The sequence below is a fragment of the Adiantum capillus-veneris genome, chromosome 15, assembly GCF_014529385.1.
Source record: "Adiantum capillus-veneris isolate H3 chromosome 15, ASM1452938v2, whole genome shotgun sequence".
Taxonomy (NCBI): domain Eukaryota; kingdom Viridiplantae; phylum Streptophyta; class Polypodiopsida; order Polypodiales; family Pteridaceae; genus Adiantum; species Adiantum capillus-veneris.
The window spans coordinates 139,433,316-139,450,792 of NC_140945.1; the positions used below are offsets into that span (position 1 = coordinate 139,433,316).

The 17,477-nt window shown below is 44.0% G+C and overlaps 2 protein-coding genes and 1 pseudogene across 2 annotated transcripts in view; all 3 read right to left on the reverse strand.

Moving 5' to 3' along the window:
- SDG40 (SET domain group 40) overlaps positions 1-11,492 on the reverse strand; it is a 46,197-nt gene extending 34,705 nt beyond the window's left edge. Inside the window, exons 1-2 of the mRNA XM_086483158.1 lie at positions 11,329-11,492; positions 11,104-11,251 (exon numbers count right to left, since the gene is read on the reverse strand). Of these exons, the coding sequence (XP_086339284.1) occupies positions 11,104-11,251; positions 11,329-11,447 (267 nt within the window). The 5' untranslated portion in view covers positions 11,448-11,492. The remainder of the gene's footprint in view (positions 1-11,103; positions 11,252-11,328) is intronic.
- A 2,602-nt stretch (positions 11,493-14,094) lies between these two features.
- On the reverse strand, positions 14,095-15,031 carry LOC147441576 (uncharacterized; annotated as a pseudogene).
- An 85-nt stretch (positions 15,032-15,116) lies between these two features.
- On the reverse strand, positions 15,117-16,138 carry LOC147441577 (uncharacterized). The gene is made up of 2 exons (XM_086483453.1): positions 15,235-16,138; positions 15,117-15,154 (listed from the first exon to the last, which is right to left on the reverse strand). The coding sequence occupies exons 1-2, from the start codon at positions 16,136-16,138 to the stop codon at positions 15,117-15,119; spliced, it is 942 nt and encodes a 313-aa protein (XP_086339579.1).
- Between the last annotated feature and the right edge of the window lie 1,339 nt (positions 16,139-17,477).

Below are 17,477 nucleotides of genomic sequence, written 5' to 3' on the forward strand. Positions count from 1 at the left end.
TTTCGGTAGCTGAAAAGCGCTGTTTTGGCTGCGTTTTTTAGGGCTGAAAATGATGGATCTCTTGCACTGACTAGGCTGAATCTGCTGATGTTCATACATGCTAAAAACGCTGACTATCTGTCCCAAAAGTGGGCTGAAAATAGAAAACATTGGGGCTGTCTTGTAGCGTTAGTAAAAACGCTGGCCTGTGGGAATGATGGCGATCACTGCAAAGCTGAAAACGCCATGGCTAGGGAGAGGTTGACGATGTTCCAGAAAACGCTAGGGTTGTGGAGGAAAAACGCCAAGTCTAATGGGGTGCTTGAAGGGTACTGCGGGGTTCTTGCTGAGAAGATGCCTGTTGAGCGGGGAGCTCCTGCGGCCTCTTCTGCCATTTAGTGCTAACTTGGGTTTGCTTATATACAAACTTAGCAAAATTGCCCTACCTACTTTTGTTGGGGAGTCACTTAAAAATAATAAGTGAAAAATGTCAAAAATAGGGAAAATAGGCAAAATGCACTGGAAAAAACCCCTAGCTGATTCTAATGGATTCTGATGGGAATTCTGATGATCATGCTGTGTGCAACCAGAGGATATGCATCTACACTAAGTGACTGGGCATGCACGGTCTACGAATAGACTCACAAAAGTGCCAGATCACTTCTAATCTAAACTAACTGGACTGACTGAACCCTGTTGGATTAAAGGCCTAAATAACCCCTTTTTGTACATTTTTATACTTTGTCCAGGTTCATATTGAACCTGGACACATTTTTTAAAGGTCACTTATAATAAAAGTCAAAAAACCTAAAACTCACTTATTGAGTTTTTCCCAAAAACGTGAGCCCTCTCTCTTCTGCTAGCGCTTCCTCTCCTGCTGGCCTTCGCCTCCCCTCTCTGCACACACACTGCACTTCCTCGCGTGCTCTTTCACTTGCACACACCGCCGCGTGCTCATCAACTGGTATCAGAGCCTCGATTAGGGTTTACCCCAAACCTGCAAACGCTGAATTTCAACCAAGAAGGTCAACTTTCACACGAGATTTTGCAATTTCGTCGCCAAAGGACTAGTCCCCGGACACTAGAGAGCTGCCGGCAACCCAAATTGACCCAAAACAGGCTGAAATTAGGTCAAAAACAGGAAATTACAGGTTATGACAGCGAAAATACAGGTTTTGCAAATGATGTATTAAGGTGTGGGAATACTTTTGCTGAGACCCCGCTACCCGAAAACCCTGAAATTGCCGAAAAACAAGCCCTAAAACAGGTGTTTTAAGCAAATTTCAGATTTGCGCAGGTTTTTGCAAGTGTTTTTATGGTGCGATTACATTGGGGAAAGTGCAAATTGATGCAATCTATGCACATTTGACAAATTTTGTCGATGTATGACCATTTGTGGCTCAATTTCATGCAATTTTGATGCTACAAATTGGGGCTTTTGCGCTTACATGCTTCTAAAGGTTGTGTATTAGCCTTATGTATGTCTTCTGAGGCTACAACAACTAAATTTGTTGTTTTCGAGCACAAATTCGCTCGTTGAAATTTCCTAAATTTCAGAAATTGAATTTTGTGCCCAAATCGTCCTATTTTGCCCCAAATTGCTCCTGTGACCATTTGGAGCTGTAGTACACATCTCTGTGAGGCTATACTCTGATTTTTGCGCATTTTACCCAAAAATTCAACGTATTATCCCTCTTATTTCGTGCAACTATGGCCTCATCTTCTTCGGATGTGAAGAACCTCTTCAAGATTAGGAGGTTCGATGGAACAGGTTTCGATCTTTGGAAAGAAAGGATTCAAGGAATCGTATTTCTTAAGGATTGCGAAGGGACACTTGAACAGGGGAAGCCACAGAATATGACGGATGAAGCATGGGTTAGCATGAACAGGAAGGCCGTTACATACATTAAAATGGCCATGACCGATGAGACCGTCATTGATGTGAAAGGTCTCACGATTGCTTTTGATGTGTGGGAGAAGTTGAAGGGAATGTATGAAAATACAACGCCTGTCAACCAGGTGCACTTGATGCGAAAACTTGTTGGCATGCAACTAGATGAGTCCAAGAGCGCAGCAGAGCACTTGTCATGGTTCGCAGCTACTTTGTCGCAGTTACAGGATTCTAGTTTGCCCCCTTTTGATGATAAGCTGAAAGCTATCTTCTTGCTTATGACCTTACCTGAGTCGTGGGAAACTTTGGTGGTTTCGTTGTCCAATAACCCCAATTTGACCTTTGATGGTGCTGGGGGTTCTATCTTGAATGAAGAAATCAGGAGGAAAGCAAGTGGAGAGGGACGCAGCTCTGCCAACATGGTTAGAGGCAGGACAGAAAAGAAGAATGCTTATGCACAAAGGAGTAAGAGTAAGAGTAAAGAAAGGAGAAATGCAAGCAAAGGCAAGGGTGATGTGACTTGCTATCAATGTGGCAGGAAAGGTCACAAGAAACCCGATTGCAGGTACTATAAAGCTGAGTTAGAAAGGAAAAAGAATGGCAGAGACAAAAAGAAAGAGAAGAAGGAAGTCAAGGCAGATGCACAGGATAGCTCAAAGGACAAAGAGAAGGCCAATGTGGCTTCTAGTGTCGTGATTGAGGAGCTGTCAGATGTAGAGAACATCTTGTGTGCCACTTTGTCAGATAATGATGCTTATGACTATGATGCCTCTCTTAATGTTCATTCACACGACATGCAGATCACCAAGAGTGATCTTATTGATGCTTTGTTGACTGTCAATGATGCATTGTCCCAGACTTGGATTGTTGATTCCGATGCTTCATTTCATGTGACTCCTATCAAGGAGTGTTTCTCTACTTTTGATGCGAGCAAGCGTGGCCATGTATACCTTGGAAACAATCATGCATGTTCCATTGAGGGTATTGGTACTGTGCATCTCTCCATAGATGGCACAAATGAGCTTATCTTGCATGATGTTAGATATGTGCCGAGAATCAAGAAGAGTCTGCTTTCTGTTGGTCAGATGGATATGCATGGTTACAGCATCTTGTTTGAGAGAGGATCATGGAAAATGACCAAAGGCTCAAGGCTGATTGTAAAGGGCACAAAGAAAGGGACACTTTACTGCATGCATGGAAAGGCCGTGTTGGGCAAGTTTATTGCATTGGCTGAAATTAACTCTCACATGGAGTTGTGGCATAAGAGGCTTAGCCATATGAGCCAAAAGGGCCTTTCTAAGCTTTGTACTTTGAACAAGCTTGATGCTAAAGGCACAAAGCTTGATTTTTGTAATGAATGTCAATATAGCAAGCAAGTAAAGCGTTCTTATTACTCTGGTGTCTCTCGTAAATCTTGTGTGCTTGATCTTGTACATTCTGATGTATGTAGCATGCCTACTAAGTCTATGGGTGGTGCATGTTATTTTGTCTCCTTTGTTGATGATCATTCTAGGAAAATTTGGGTTTATTTGCTTAAGTCCAAGGATAAAGAATTTGCTGCGTTAAAGAGATTTCATGCATTTGTGACCACCCAAACTGGTAGAAAGCTAAAATGCTTGCGTATAGACAATGGGGGGGAGTACACAAGTGCTGAATTTAACAAGTTTTGTGAAAATTTGGGCATTAAGAGGGAGCTTACTATGCCATACAGCCTCTCTTCTAATGGTGTGGCTGAAAGATTCAATAGGACACTTTGTGAGAGGATGAGATGCATGTTGTCCACAGCTAATCTCTCTCATGGATTTTGGGGAGAAGCTTTGAAAACTGCAGTGCATATATGCAATCGATCCCCTCACATGTCTTTCAAAGGTGACATCCCTGAAGAGGTTTGGTCTGGCAAGCCTGTTTCATATGATCACTTACGCATTTTTGGTTGCGAAGCTTTTGTGCATGTTAGACCTGAGTTGAGGAGTAAACTAGATGAGAAGTCCATTAAAGGCCTCTTCATGGGATATGGTGAAGAAGGCGAAATGGGTTACAGGATTTGGTTACCTCAGCTCAAAAGGGTTGTACGCAACCGGGATGTTGTTTTTAATGAGGCAAGGCTGCTTCAAAACAATTGTGCCTCAAAGCATGACCATAAAAGGGTGAAATTTCAGCATGACCAGCCACCTGTTAGGCCTATTTTTGACCCTCAGGATGCACCACAAATGGCTGAAAATGTAGATGATCCAGTGGTGTTTGAGCCAGATGATGTTGGACAGCAAATTGAGGCTCCTGAAGGGCATTTGCAGCCAAGAAAAAATGTTGAAAATGGTGCTGAAAATGATGTACAGCAGCCCAATGTTGTTGATTTTGTAGTGCCACCTGATGTAAACCCATTGCCGGATAATGTGGATCATTGGGTGAGGTGGTCTACTCGTCAAAGACGGCCTGTGAGTCGATATGACCCCTCTTTGCATTACATTATGTTGACAGATGAGGGAGAGTCTCTTACGTATAAAGAGGCAAAGACATGTGAGCACAGCGACAAGTGGGAGCTTGCTATGCAGGAAGAGATTAAAGCTTTGCATGCTAATCATACTTGGGATTTGGTTGAATTGCCCAAAGGAAGAAAGGCTATTCCTAACAAATGGGTGTATAAAATCAAGACTGTTGATGCAAAACCCCCAAGTATAAGGCAAGGCTTGTTGCAAAGGGATATGTTCAAACCAAGGGCATAGACGTTCAGGAAGTGTTATCTCCTGTTGTGAAGATGACCACTTTGCGTGTATTGTTTGCCATTGTGGCTGCTCTTGATTTGGAAATGGACCAAATGGATGTACATACCGCTTTCTTGCATGGTGATGTGGAAGAAGAGCTATACATGAAGCAACCCGAGGGTTTTGTCATCCCTGGCAAGGAACATTTGGTATGTATGCTCAATAGAAGCTTGTATGGGCTGAAACAATCATGTAGACAGTGGTACAAGAAGTTTGATCGCTTCATGCTTAAACATGGTTACAAAAGAAGCCATGCAGACCATTGTTTGTATACCAAACGTGATGAGGATGGCAGCCCGATCATTCTTGTGCTCTATGTAGACGATATGTTGATAGCTGCAAAGAAAAGAAGCACTGTAGATGCTCTTAAAGGGCGGCTGAAATCTGCGTTTTCAATGAAAGACCTTGGGGCAGCTGAACATATACTTGGAGTGCATGTTACACGGCAAAGAGACAAGCGCCTATTGTATTTGTCACAAGAAAAGTACATTGAAAAGGTGTTGGACAGAACATGGCTGAAGCAAAGCCTCTTGGTGTGCCATTACAACCATATGTTAAAATCTCCAAGGATGATTGTCCCAAGTCAAAGGAAGAAGCCAATGACATGCAAAGTGTGCCTTATGCTTCAACTTGTGGTTCACTTATGTATGCTATGGTTGCTACTAGGCCTGACATAGCCCATGCAGTGGGAGTTGTGAGCCGGTTTATGGCTAATCCAGGGAGGTTGCATTGGGATGCAGTGAAGTCCATTATGAGGTACTTGAAAAGGACTAAAAACAAATGCCTCTGCTATGGTAAAGGCCCAGTGGAGTTGAAGGGATTTTGTGACTATGACATGGCTGGTGATGTGGATACAAGGAAATCCACAAGTGGCTATGTATTTACTCTTGCAGGAGGTGTTGTTTCATGGTGTTCTAGATTGCAAAAGATTGTTGCATTGTCTACTACAGAGGCTGAATATGTTTCAGCCACTCAAGCTTCCAAAGAAGCTATTTGGTTAGCACGCCTATGCAATGAGTTTGGCTTGCCTACCAAGGCACCTATGCTTGGTTGTGATAGCCAAAGTGCTATATGTCTAGCAAAGAACGCCATGTTTCATGCACGCACAAAGCATATTGATGTGCGGTATCACTTCATACGAGACGTGCTTGAGGATGGCCTTATTACATTGGTTAAGGTCCATACATCACAAAATCCAGCCGATGCTCTCACTAAGTGCTTACCCAAAGCACATCATCTATGCATAGAGATGGTGGGAGGCACGTAGCTTAAAGGCGCCATTTATGCCTTTAAGTGGGAGGTTGTTGGGTTAAAGGCCTAAATAACCTCTTTTTGTACATTTTTATACTTTGTCCAGGTTCATATTGAAAATATGAACCTGGACACATTTTTTAAAGGTCACTTATAATAAAAGTGGGAAAACCCAAAACTCATTTATTGAGTTTTTCCCAAAAACGTGAGCCCTCTCTCTTCTGCTAGCGCTTCCTCTCCTGCTGGCCTTCGCCTCCCCTCTCTGCACACACACTGCACTTCCTCGCGTGCTCTTTCACTTGCACACACCGCTACGCGCTCATCAAACCCTGTTATGCTGTAGCTTGTCCACGAACACATAGGGTTGGGATGTGTCACGTGACATCCCCTCCTTTTCAAAGTGAGGTATTGGTACCGAACTGTATGGCGTCGAGGGAGATCTCCAATAGCATCCGGAATCCTGGAAGGGACTCTTCGCCGGCCCACCCTGATGTGTGGGTCGTGCGGTACTTGAACTTCATAAAGGTCTGCAACGCTTGCTTCTTTGGGCCGCGCTGAAAGCGACACAAAGTCTTCTGTGGCTCCTTTGATGCTTCAACTTCGTCGAGTGTCATGCTTCTTTCTTCTTCAAGAATCTCCATGGCTGAAAATTCCTCAAACCACTTCCAACACAAAAACATGAACATACCCATTCCATGTAAAGTGAGTGGAAAAAATCTTGTCTTCTCAAAAGACTCAGCATGCAATGTAGATGAACCAATAGACGGAGTGCTAAACCGTTCACCACATACACGCAAACAATGAGATCGAATCATTCTCTTATGATCTAAAGCAATCAACTGTGGCAATTCACAACGGAAATGCCCATGCTTCGTGCTCATACTTTTATGTGCTCTTTCTACAACTATGTCATGCCAAGGAAGAGACATGGAATGTGACTTTCTTACATACATACTTTTCAGCTTTTCATAAACAATCCGCATACATTTGTGCTCATTCATGAGTGAAACGTGCTCAACGTACAATGTTATGCCTAATAAAAGGGATCACATAAAGGCGCTGACTAAAATACACGAAACGATTACGAATGAAACACTCGAACGATGCGTGAGTATCAATCATACGAACACATAATACTTCTTGTGAGGGTTCTTTGGACCTAGGCTCGAGAGCCAAGATCGGTTCTTCGTGTTTGATCAAATCTTCCTGTGGGTGTTCTTTGGACCTCGACTCGAAAGCCAAGATCGATTCTTCGTGATTGATCGAATCTATAAGGAGGTTAGCTTCGCTAGAAAAAGCATCAACTAACACATCATCCTTGTGAACAATCACATCATCTTCATGCAACTCATCATGCTCATGAGAAATCACATCTTGATCATGCAAATCATCATGCTTGTCATTGTCATCCAAATCATCATGCTTGTCATTGGCATCCAAATCATCATGCTTAGCAATATCATTCAAATCATCATGCTTATCTTTGTCAATCAAAGCATCATCATGCTTCACACAATCATGCAAATCTTGTGTATCATGCTTTGGAGAAGAAGAGACTGAGAGAGTCTCCTTTTCCCGAATCTCTTGCATCGGTGCCTGCACTTGAGAAAAAAGTCGCAAGAACTCTTTCATGTGTTGGTCGCTCGTTTCTTGAAGGGCTTTGTTCTCGATCAAATTCTACTTGTCTTGCTTTGTTCTCTCGATCAAATTTGGCTTCACTTTCTTTTTCTCCCAAGTCGTACTGACGCTTCATGGCTTCCATTTTTGCATCGTATTCACGATCTATGGCTGTCGTTCTTTCTTCGTACTCGAACTTCCTGTCCATAAACAACTGCTTCAACTCCTCCATAGGAGTTGGTGCAATCTTTGTCGTAGATGGGGAAGGGTCGGAAAAACCTCCTCGTGGGGAAAATTCTTCTTCGCCTCTCTCATGCTCATCACCTCCAAGCAAAGTATCCACTCCGCTTCGAGTGACGACCATTCTGCAATCGTGGGTTCTTGTGGGTTCTTAAATTCACAAGGAACTTGGGTTCTTGGGGGTCTTGAGGTTCTTGAGGTTTTCTTGAGGGTCTTGAGGTTCTTGAGGTTCTTGAGGGTTTCGTTCGCTTGCAAACCGTGTTTGAGAAGGATCTTCTCTTCACCCGAGTTCTACTCCTTTCTGCGGGCGCACCCCTTGGCGGCCTTGCGCTTACACCAAGGTTGCTTTTTCCCACCTCACGTCGATTGGCCGGCCGCTAAGTGCACAGTCCGCTCTCAATGAGTGAAAAGAGACACAAGGGGAAGTTGGACAAGCCCTTCTTTCTTGGGATTCCAGTCACTATTCAAAAAACACGATTAGGAATCGACACGCCCAAGCGAACTTGGGTTCGTGTGACCGCAACAAGCAAAAAAAAATTCTTCTGGTTCTTGTGGTTCTTTCCTTGAGTGATACAGAACACTGCCAAAGCTCTGATACCAATGTTAGGTGCAGCGGAATGATTGTTTGCGCTTTGCTCAAGATGAGTGCTCCGAACTGTGCTCAAGGTTCCTTTTAGTTCTTATGGAAGGGAGAGCCTTCCGTTCTTAATGGAAAGTGCTATGATCACAAACAAAGTGAATGGTCACTGTGCGTGCAAGTGTATGAGACTGAGAAATAGAGAGAGAAGAGAGATACGACACCAGAAACGTAAAACCCTCCTCTGAAGGTCCCACTCTCGTCGGCGAGAGTGATCTACTTATTGATTGCACAAAGTGGTACAATGACGATGCAATGGACTCATGCAACGGGGGACTATGCCGGTGACGACCACGGTGATGACGACGACGACTTTAGGGCTGAAAATCTGGGACTGTTTTCGGTGGCTGAAAAACGATGTTTTGGCTGCGTTTTTAAGGGCTGGAAATGATGGATCTCTTGCACTGAATAGGCTGAATCTGCTGATGTTCATACATGCTAAAAACGCTGACTATCTGTCCCAAAAGTGCTGAAAATAGAAAACATTGGGGCTGTCTTGTAGCGTTAGTAAAAACGCTGGCCTGTGGGAATGATGGCGATCACTGCAAAGCTGAAAACGCCATGGCTAGGGGGAGGTTGACGATGTTCCAGAAAACGCTAGGGTTGTGGAGGAAAAACGCCAAGTCTAATGGGGTGCTTGAAGGGTACTACGGGGTTCTTGCTGAGAAGATGCCTGTTGAGCGGGGAGCTCCTGCTGCCTCTTCTGCCATTTAGTGCTAACTTGGGTTTGCTTATATACAAACTTAGCAAAATTGCCCTACCTACTTTTGTTGGGAAGTCACTTAAAAATAATAAGTGAAAAATGTCAAAAATAGGGAAAATAGGCTAAATGCACTGGAAAAAACCCCTAGCTGATTCTAATGGATTCTAATGGGAATTCTGATGATCATGCTGTGTGCAACCAGAGGATATGCATCTACACTAAGTGACTGGGCATGCACGGTCTACGAATAGACTCACAAAAGTGCCAGATCACTTCTAATCTAGACTGACTGGACTGACTGAACCCTGTTATGTTGTAGCTTGTCCACGGACACATAGGGTTGGGATGTGTCACGTGACAGACAAGACAGAGGATCTTGAGTTCTGGAAGGAGCTCAAGAGTCTGGACGCACAGGTAAAACTGGTGGTTCATTTGCTTCGAGTTTTGAATGGCATGGACCCTTGCATTGCCAAGGTTTATGAGGCAATGGACCGCATGATCCAGTAGCTTGCACAGCTTGAGCCGAATGCAGAGCGATATGAGGAGATCCATGCGCTTTGCAGCTCGAGGTGGAATTCGTATGCCTCTCCTTTACACGGGGCAGCGTACATGGTGGATCTAAAGTTCCAAGGTGCAGGGCAAGAGACAGTTAGAGAAGTCCTAAACCAATTTACAGAAATCTTAAACAAGATGGTTCTAAACAGAGATGGGCGACGCATTGTCAGAGATCAGCTGAGACAATACAGAGAGATGTGGGGGTCATTTGGCAGTCCAGATGCTCAGATTGATCGCAAGAAGATAGGTTCAATGCTATGGTGGGAGGACTATGGCTATGATGGCCCTAAGCTTCAGAGATTGGCGATCCGTATTCTCAGTCAGTCAGTCAGTTAGTACCTCATGCTTGGAGCAATTGTGAAGTAACTTTAGCCACATTGCTTCCAAGAAGAGGAATCGTCTTGGAGTGGAGAAGGCAAATGATCTTGTCTTTGTCTCGTGTATTCTTCCCATTGCTCTACGCTTCCGCATCATCGACTTTGACAGAACGGGTCCCGCCTCATGCCAGCCTACCGGGTGAGCAGCACCGTGGAGTGCATCGCCGAGAACAGGTACGCCTACCTCATATACGACCACGCACAACCACAAAACAACCCACACTCCCTAATTTGCTCCTGGAAGATACTGGAGCCACCACCGGACACTCTTAACACCTACGTCCTCGGATGCTGGCCGAGCTAGGGGTGCTACTAGATGGTAGCTTTAGTTGGCTAGTTCATCTAATGTGTCTATAGACAGTTCTAGTAGCCGAAAAATTCCTCCCTCGTTATTGTTTCACATATTCTTCCAAAGATAAAAATACAATACCAAAAGTATAGTATTCTCTATTTAATGATGATTGAAGCATGCAGTCAATCCTTGATGGCCCTTCTCTAATAAGAATCCGACCAAAGAGGCCTTACTGAGAGAATGTGCTGACGACCTACAACACTTGACGACCTGCGGTGTGCCTTGCTCCATGTTGTCACATCATCATGCTGCCTAACGGTGTCTGCTGTTTCATTCTGAAATACCTCTGGAATACTGAGAAGAGGCACCATGATATGATACCAAAGCCCACTCTGGAACAACACGGTTCTCACCCCCCACACACACACACACTCGTGCGACCAATCCTTCTATAGCTTAGAGGTGAGGGGTGACTGGTGAATGTCGAGCAGCACAACTGAGCAAGAAGAGGTTATGGAGTCAGTATGATATCTGCTCACTCTATCTTTCTTTACCCGTTAGTGTGTGTTGCCATATCTTGTGCCCTCTCAAATCCCCTTCGAGTGAGACTTCAAATCCTCCAACCTTAACGAATGCTCGACAAGAAAAATAAAGGTTTACAGCTCAAATAATTATAGAGACCTGCCTAGTCTATTTCCAAATCGACGTACGCAAATAATGGGAAAAGAAAGAGGACTGCTGCTTATCATCGTGTGTCCTATTTTTACTTCCATGGACAGCTAAGGCATAAGACCCTTACTTGAAAAGAAGATAAATGCGGGAGGAGCTGCAGAGCTGTCTTCAAATGTGTGTCTTCGTTGAAACTATCCACATTAAGCAAAGCAATCTGGGGAACCATCAGAATCAGCTCTCCTTCTTTCAGGTCACGAGTAGCTGCCAAACCTCTCCTGCTCGAAACGGTGCAAAGAAGAGAGGCATGAGCTAAGAAGCCATGCACAACAGAAAGGAGAACAGGAGAGATTACCCGCCCGCTTGAGGAAAAGTAGCGATGGTGAGAGAGTGGCCAATGTAGGGTGTCGTTGCGCTGGGCGTATCCGTAATCCCATTGCTAAGCGCCCACGTCAAAAGCTCTGCCTCGTCCATTCCCGTCGCCTGCGGCAGCAAGAGACTCTTGTGTTTAGAGTAGAGGAGCCAATATAGAGACGGTCAAATTGGGAGCTAAAAAAAAAGGCTAAAATTGTTGGATGATTTCAAATCTGAGGTGCTAGGTAGGATTGCCATGTGTTGGTGAACATCTAGAGGTAAGATGATGACTTGGCACTACTCATAAGAGGCTTTCTTAAGCTGTTTTTCTATTTTCTTTGTAACTAAAATGGGGGTGAGAAGTGAGCCGGACCCGCCCCCCTCAGATGGTTAGTAAATCTCCAAAGCGTGTTTGGGCAGGTACCACTATACGGACTATTGCATTCCTTTAAAAATCCTCACCAACTCCTTTTACGAGCAATTGCTGAACCAATTTCTACACGCTCCTACGAGAAGCAAGAAGCAGCGGCATTCCCTGGTGGCAAACCTGGCGGCATTCCCTGGTGGCATTCAGCAGCGGCATTCCCTGACAACATTCTCTGCGCCAACTACACCCTTGTTACTACCGTTGCACCACATCCCTTGCACCATCCTGAGCATCACCTTAACCCATCAGGTCATCTACAAGCGGGCTGGATGGGGAGGCTCATTGTCATCGTAAATGGTGGTCCTAAATAGCGAGCGAATCATTATGGATGGCAACAACTGTCAACTATTACACCCCCCCTCCCCCCGTGCCACCTGTGCCCCTTGTAATGCCTCCCTTCAGCTGCATCCCTTAGCATCTCTTAGCTTCACCTTGAGCCATCGAATCTGGTGGAAATGCTGCCACAAACACAAGGCATGAAGTTGATGTTGCTCAGAAGGCAATTAGCTTGATGGAGTCTCTTACTGACAATCGCCTCCTTTCAAAAACCTTTCCGGATTGAATTCCTTAGCATCATCTCCCAGGAACATCAAAGGTTTCTCCACTTTGGTCTTCTGCCAGCTTCGCATCTTCTCCAACCAACAACCCACTTTGGGAGTCTCACAATACATTGCAAACGAGGTTACTCACCATCATTGAAGACACTTAAGACTTTTTGTAACACCCAGTGCAGAAAGAAGGTAAAAACACACATGCTCACTTCTCATAAGGCCTTTTCACAGATCCCATGTTGCAATCATGGTGCAAATACGCAGTGCATCAAAGGCTGGATCTTCATCTTCAACCGAGAAGTAGGCCTACACTCCAGGTGCAAATACGCAATGCCCTCCATGACACCCCAAAATCATTCATCGATGAAGCTCGTGTCAGAGACTTCGGCCTCCCTAAACATGTGGATGCATCGAGGGCTACACAATCAGCTTCAATGGGTTTTGGAAGCTCATATGGCTGCATTGCTCCTCGTAATTGAATAGCTCTCACAAATTTGCCTTAATTTTATACATTTTAGTCTCATTTTTGCATAATTTGCACTTGATGAAAATCTAATTTGCACTTCTTTGTGCACACAGAGGCGGATGGTAATCACTGAGCACTCACATAACGGCAAAGAGCACTCGCAAGCATGGTTGTCTGCATATTTAAATGGGTTCATTGATGCACTCAGAAGAGGAAGATGGTGCGGAACTGACATCCATGACATGCCTCTGCAGTACTCTTTCCAGGTGAGGCTTTGCATTCTAGCTGCCTCACTCAGTACTCGTACATGCTAATAGTACATTATACATACAGCAGTATGACAACTCAAGCTAAAGCATTGAACAGAGATACATGTCTTGGACATTATGTACATGATTTTTTAATTCATCATAAAAAATAATAAAACAAGAGAGGAAATAAGATGTCGTAACTGTTCTGAATTTCGATGCATTTATATGTGGATAAATTAACCTCCTAAAAGATTACTCAAAATGGAGCTTCTTACATGAGGGGTTGTGTCGTATACAATTCGATTTGTTAATGGGATAAAACAAAAAGTAATTCTCTGCATACATGTGGGACTAAAGGAAGACAAAAAACTGAGCCTATAATGTTGTATCTATTGATGAGCTTGCCGAAATCTTCTCCGCTCCTCCATACAGCTTGCTTTGCTAGAGGAGATAAGACAAAAAGGGTTTCTTGCATACATGGGCGTTGAATCAAGACAAAAATTCAGGCTTTACTGACTTCTTTGCTGATAAGCTTGTCGAAATCTTCTCAGCTTCTTCATACGGTGCTTGCGGGCAAAAGCATGATATGGCATATCTATGTGTAGTGGTCTTAGTTGCAAACCCTCGAGGGAACCTTGCTCCCATAGAATGGAACTCATTCTACCTTGAAATAAGGCTTGTTGTGCTTCCCATTCTTTCCTTGCATGCTTGGCTTGTTGAGCATCCACCCTTCGTTGTCGTGCTACTTCCTTCTCAGCAAGTGAGTTGAGTCTTTTCTTCTCCTTTTCCAATCTCTTCTCCTCTTTCACTTTGGCAACTTCTTCTTTCTTAGCATTCTTTGCTCTCGTACTTTCAATGTATTGAGAGGAGGTAAGAATAAGGCTATTGGTGTAGTCTACGAATGCTTCTCGATTTGCTTGTCTGACACACACTTCTCTCATTGGTACCTGTAGTATATCAATAATACGGTTGTGTTCTTCGGAAGCCTTTTGTTGTATGGTTAATGATGGAGGTTGATTCTCATCCCCAAACTCTTTCCGAGGTTGCACTTCTAATGTTGGAGGCATATTTTCTAGTCTACTTTGTTGCACTTCTGGTCTTGCTCTGGCTGATAGCTGAGCACCTCCAATAAGTTGGTGAAAGTGTCCCCCCATGAGCTCAGATTGCAGCATATTCTCACCTCCACTTCGATGCACTTCTGGTCTTGTTGTGGCTGATAGTTGAGCACCTGCAATGTGTTGGTGAAAGTGTCCCCCAATGAGCTCCAATTGTGGCATATTCTCACCTCCACTTCGATGCACTTCTGGTCTTGCTCTGGCTGATAGCTGAGCACCTCCAATGTGTTGGTGAAAGTGTCCCCCCATGAGCTCAGATTGCGGCATATTCTCACCTCCACTTCGATGCACTTCTGGTCTTGCTCTGGCTGATAGCTGAGCACCTCCAACATGTTGGTGAAAGTGTCCCCCCGTGAGCTCAGATTGCATCATATTCTCACCTCCACTTCGATGCGCTTCTGGTCTTTCTCCAGTCGATAGCTGATCACCTCCAATGTGTTGGTGAAAATGTCCACCCATGAGCTCAGATTGCGGCATATTCTTACCTTTGCTTTGATTCCCTTCTGGTCTTTCTCCAACTGATAGCTCAGCACCTCCAATGTTTTGGTGAAAGTGTCCACCCATGAGCTCAAATGGCTTTGTTGCTATGGTGATATTTGTTGGAATGTCACCAGCTTGTAGTAATTGAGTGAAGCTTAGGGAATTGGCTAGCTCCTCTTCCAGAGGCATGGCTGCTCCATCTTCTTCTAGGATTTCATTTGCCATGGAATTTAGGGCAAGAGCCGCGTTTTCTTCAATGGTTCCTTGCATGGGTGTGCTAGGAACTTGAGATAAGTCATCATCCATTTCTATTGTTACCTCTTGCGTAATGTTAATGTGATTACACGGCATTCCGTCAAACTTTACTGCTGATGCATTAAGTGGCCATATACCTGTTGCACAGAACCCATCCATGATGTTGGCCGAGGTTAAGGATGAGTTTAGAGCTTTTGAGACAATCGAGGCCAACTCTGACTTGCTGGCATGAGATGAGGCTGTCCTATGCTGCCAAATAGCTCTCTCCTTGCGGAAGTGAACCTTCAATGATTTGAAAACAGAAACATCTAGGGGCTGCAACTTATGTGAGGTATGTGCTGGTAACGTTATGATATCTATGCCTGCTTCGTGTGCTTTGGCCACAACCTCCAAGGAGACATGACTCCCATGTCCATCAAGAATGAGTAGATGTCTATTTTGTTTACTGATTTGTTGAGAGATAGCATCGTCAAAATGTTGAAGCCAAGCTTGGAAGATTTCTCCTATCATCCATGCCTTCCTTTGAACGGCCATTGCTGCCCCATCTTCATAGTGTTGAATGTAATTTCCATTAATCCGACTGCCCTTAAATATGTAATATCCTCGAATAGCACTCCTGGCTGCATTGACACAACATAAAACTGTCATCCACTCACGAGAATCGCAAGTGATTCCATAAACAAATTTGGTCCCTCTTCTTGTAAGTATCTTCATTCCTTTGTCTCTAGAACCTTGAAATCCGGTCTCATCTGTATTCCAAATATGTGAGGGAGGATAGTGATTTTGATTATACAACTCTTGAAGGTTGTCATGCAATGTTTTGACTATCTCCGGTCGAAATCTGGTTGCTCTTGACTGATCCAAGCTTTCAGAGACTCGAAAGACCAGCTTTGGGTGTCTTCTTCTGAATCCTTCCCACCAACTTCTTCGAGGAATGCTGTTTGTAAACAATGTTTCCCTGGTTTGGCAAATCTCCGCTACTTTTAGCTTCACATCCATGATTGAGACTCCATGCCCGAAATCACACTTCAAAAAGATCCACTGTAGTAATGCTTCCTCCTCTTCCATGGAGAGTATCGTCGATGGTCCTTTCTTCTTTTTCTGCATCCTGCCCTCTTCCCAATTGGATATGGCAGCTCTGCTTATGCCGAATTGCATTGAGCATTTGTGTAAGGAGAGCCCATTTTCACGTGCTTGAAGAGCGTTTGCCATATCGTGTGCTGTCCATGTTAGGTTGGGACGATTCTTTGGCTTCTTGGGCGTCATTCGCATGTCTTCACTTGCTTTCTGGGCTTGTAGGGTGGGGATGGAAATGTTTGGAGTAGTGGCTTTTGGGAAAGCCACTTTGGCTTGGCGTGCAAGAGGAGGACTTCTTTTTGTTGTTTTGCTGGGTCTTTTTCCACTATTTTTATCAATCTACCTAGTCGATGAAAAAACATTGTTGGGCTGATTTGCTGAAGTGTTTTGCCTGCTAGCCCTTGTGCTTCTTCCGTTGCTTTTTGCCATAGCTAACCTACGGATAAAAGAAGTGGTTTGAACTTTGAAAAAAGACGTTGGCAGGCATTAACAAGATTTAAAGAAGAAAGAGGACTTACCCTGTCCAAGAAAATGACTAATCTTTTTTGTCTTGAAGAAGATGTGAATATTCCTTCATGGAGAACTTCCTCTTTGGGGCAGGTGGAGCGATTGCTTCGGGACTTGGACTCCTCTTTTGGGGTTGTGAGGTAGAATCAACAAGCTTCAGACTAATGAAAGGAGGCTTCTTCCTTGGAATCTTGCATGTAAAGGCAGGCATCACATGAACTTTTCCACAGCAGCAAACACGTCCACCATTCCTATGTAGAAGAAGTGATGTACATAATAGCTCAGCAAGTTGGGGATGCCTTTCTGTCAAGCAAGCCTTACATTTGCAAGGAGCTACACCAGCCATAGGAAATGGTTTGCATATCTTTGGTCGATCTGATGTAAAGAAAGAGGCTTCTGACTCTTTTGCTTCAAGTAGAGGCAGTTGAACACCTTTTTTTCTCTGGATTCATGTTATTCCACCTTAGTTTTCGTGGATTCATGCTGATTCACAGTAAGTGTAGACATATGAGAAGTTGCAAAAGGTTGTGCAGACTCAGAGAGCATAAAAAATTTGACAAGTATCCTGTTATTTATACCTGCTACTACTGATTTGGCGTGAGAAATCTGGAGATTGGATTGAACCCTCTGCTTTGTTTTTGTTGGCTGAATGTTGTATTGAATCGTCTGTTGCTGGTAGTGACTGGCTGAACTTGTGTTCTGTGTTTCATGAAAAGTTGGAGGCCTTGAAAGAAATGGGGCGTCACATTTGATAATGAGAATTTGTTTAGTTAATGAGCTGATCGTGTTTGCTTTCATAAATGTTCTGAACTGAGAGGAGAGTGACGTGTGTACGAGTATTGAGCATCTCTCTCTCTTTTTGTGTGCAGGTGGAGAGCCGATTATGAGACATGCGAGTGGGAAGACTCAATGATTTTCCACGTTGATTTGTTTTACTACTATTGGAACATACTCATATTATTTTAAGGGTATTAATGTCTCTAAAAAGTGTCTCTCTTTTGGGGCCCGACCACCTTCTGGT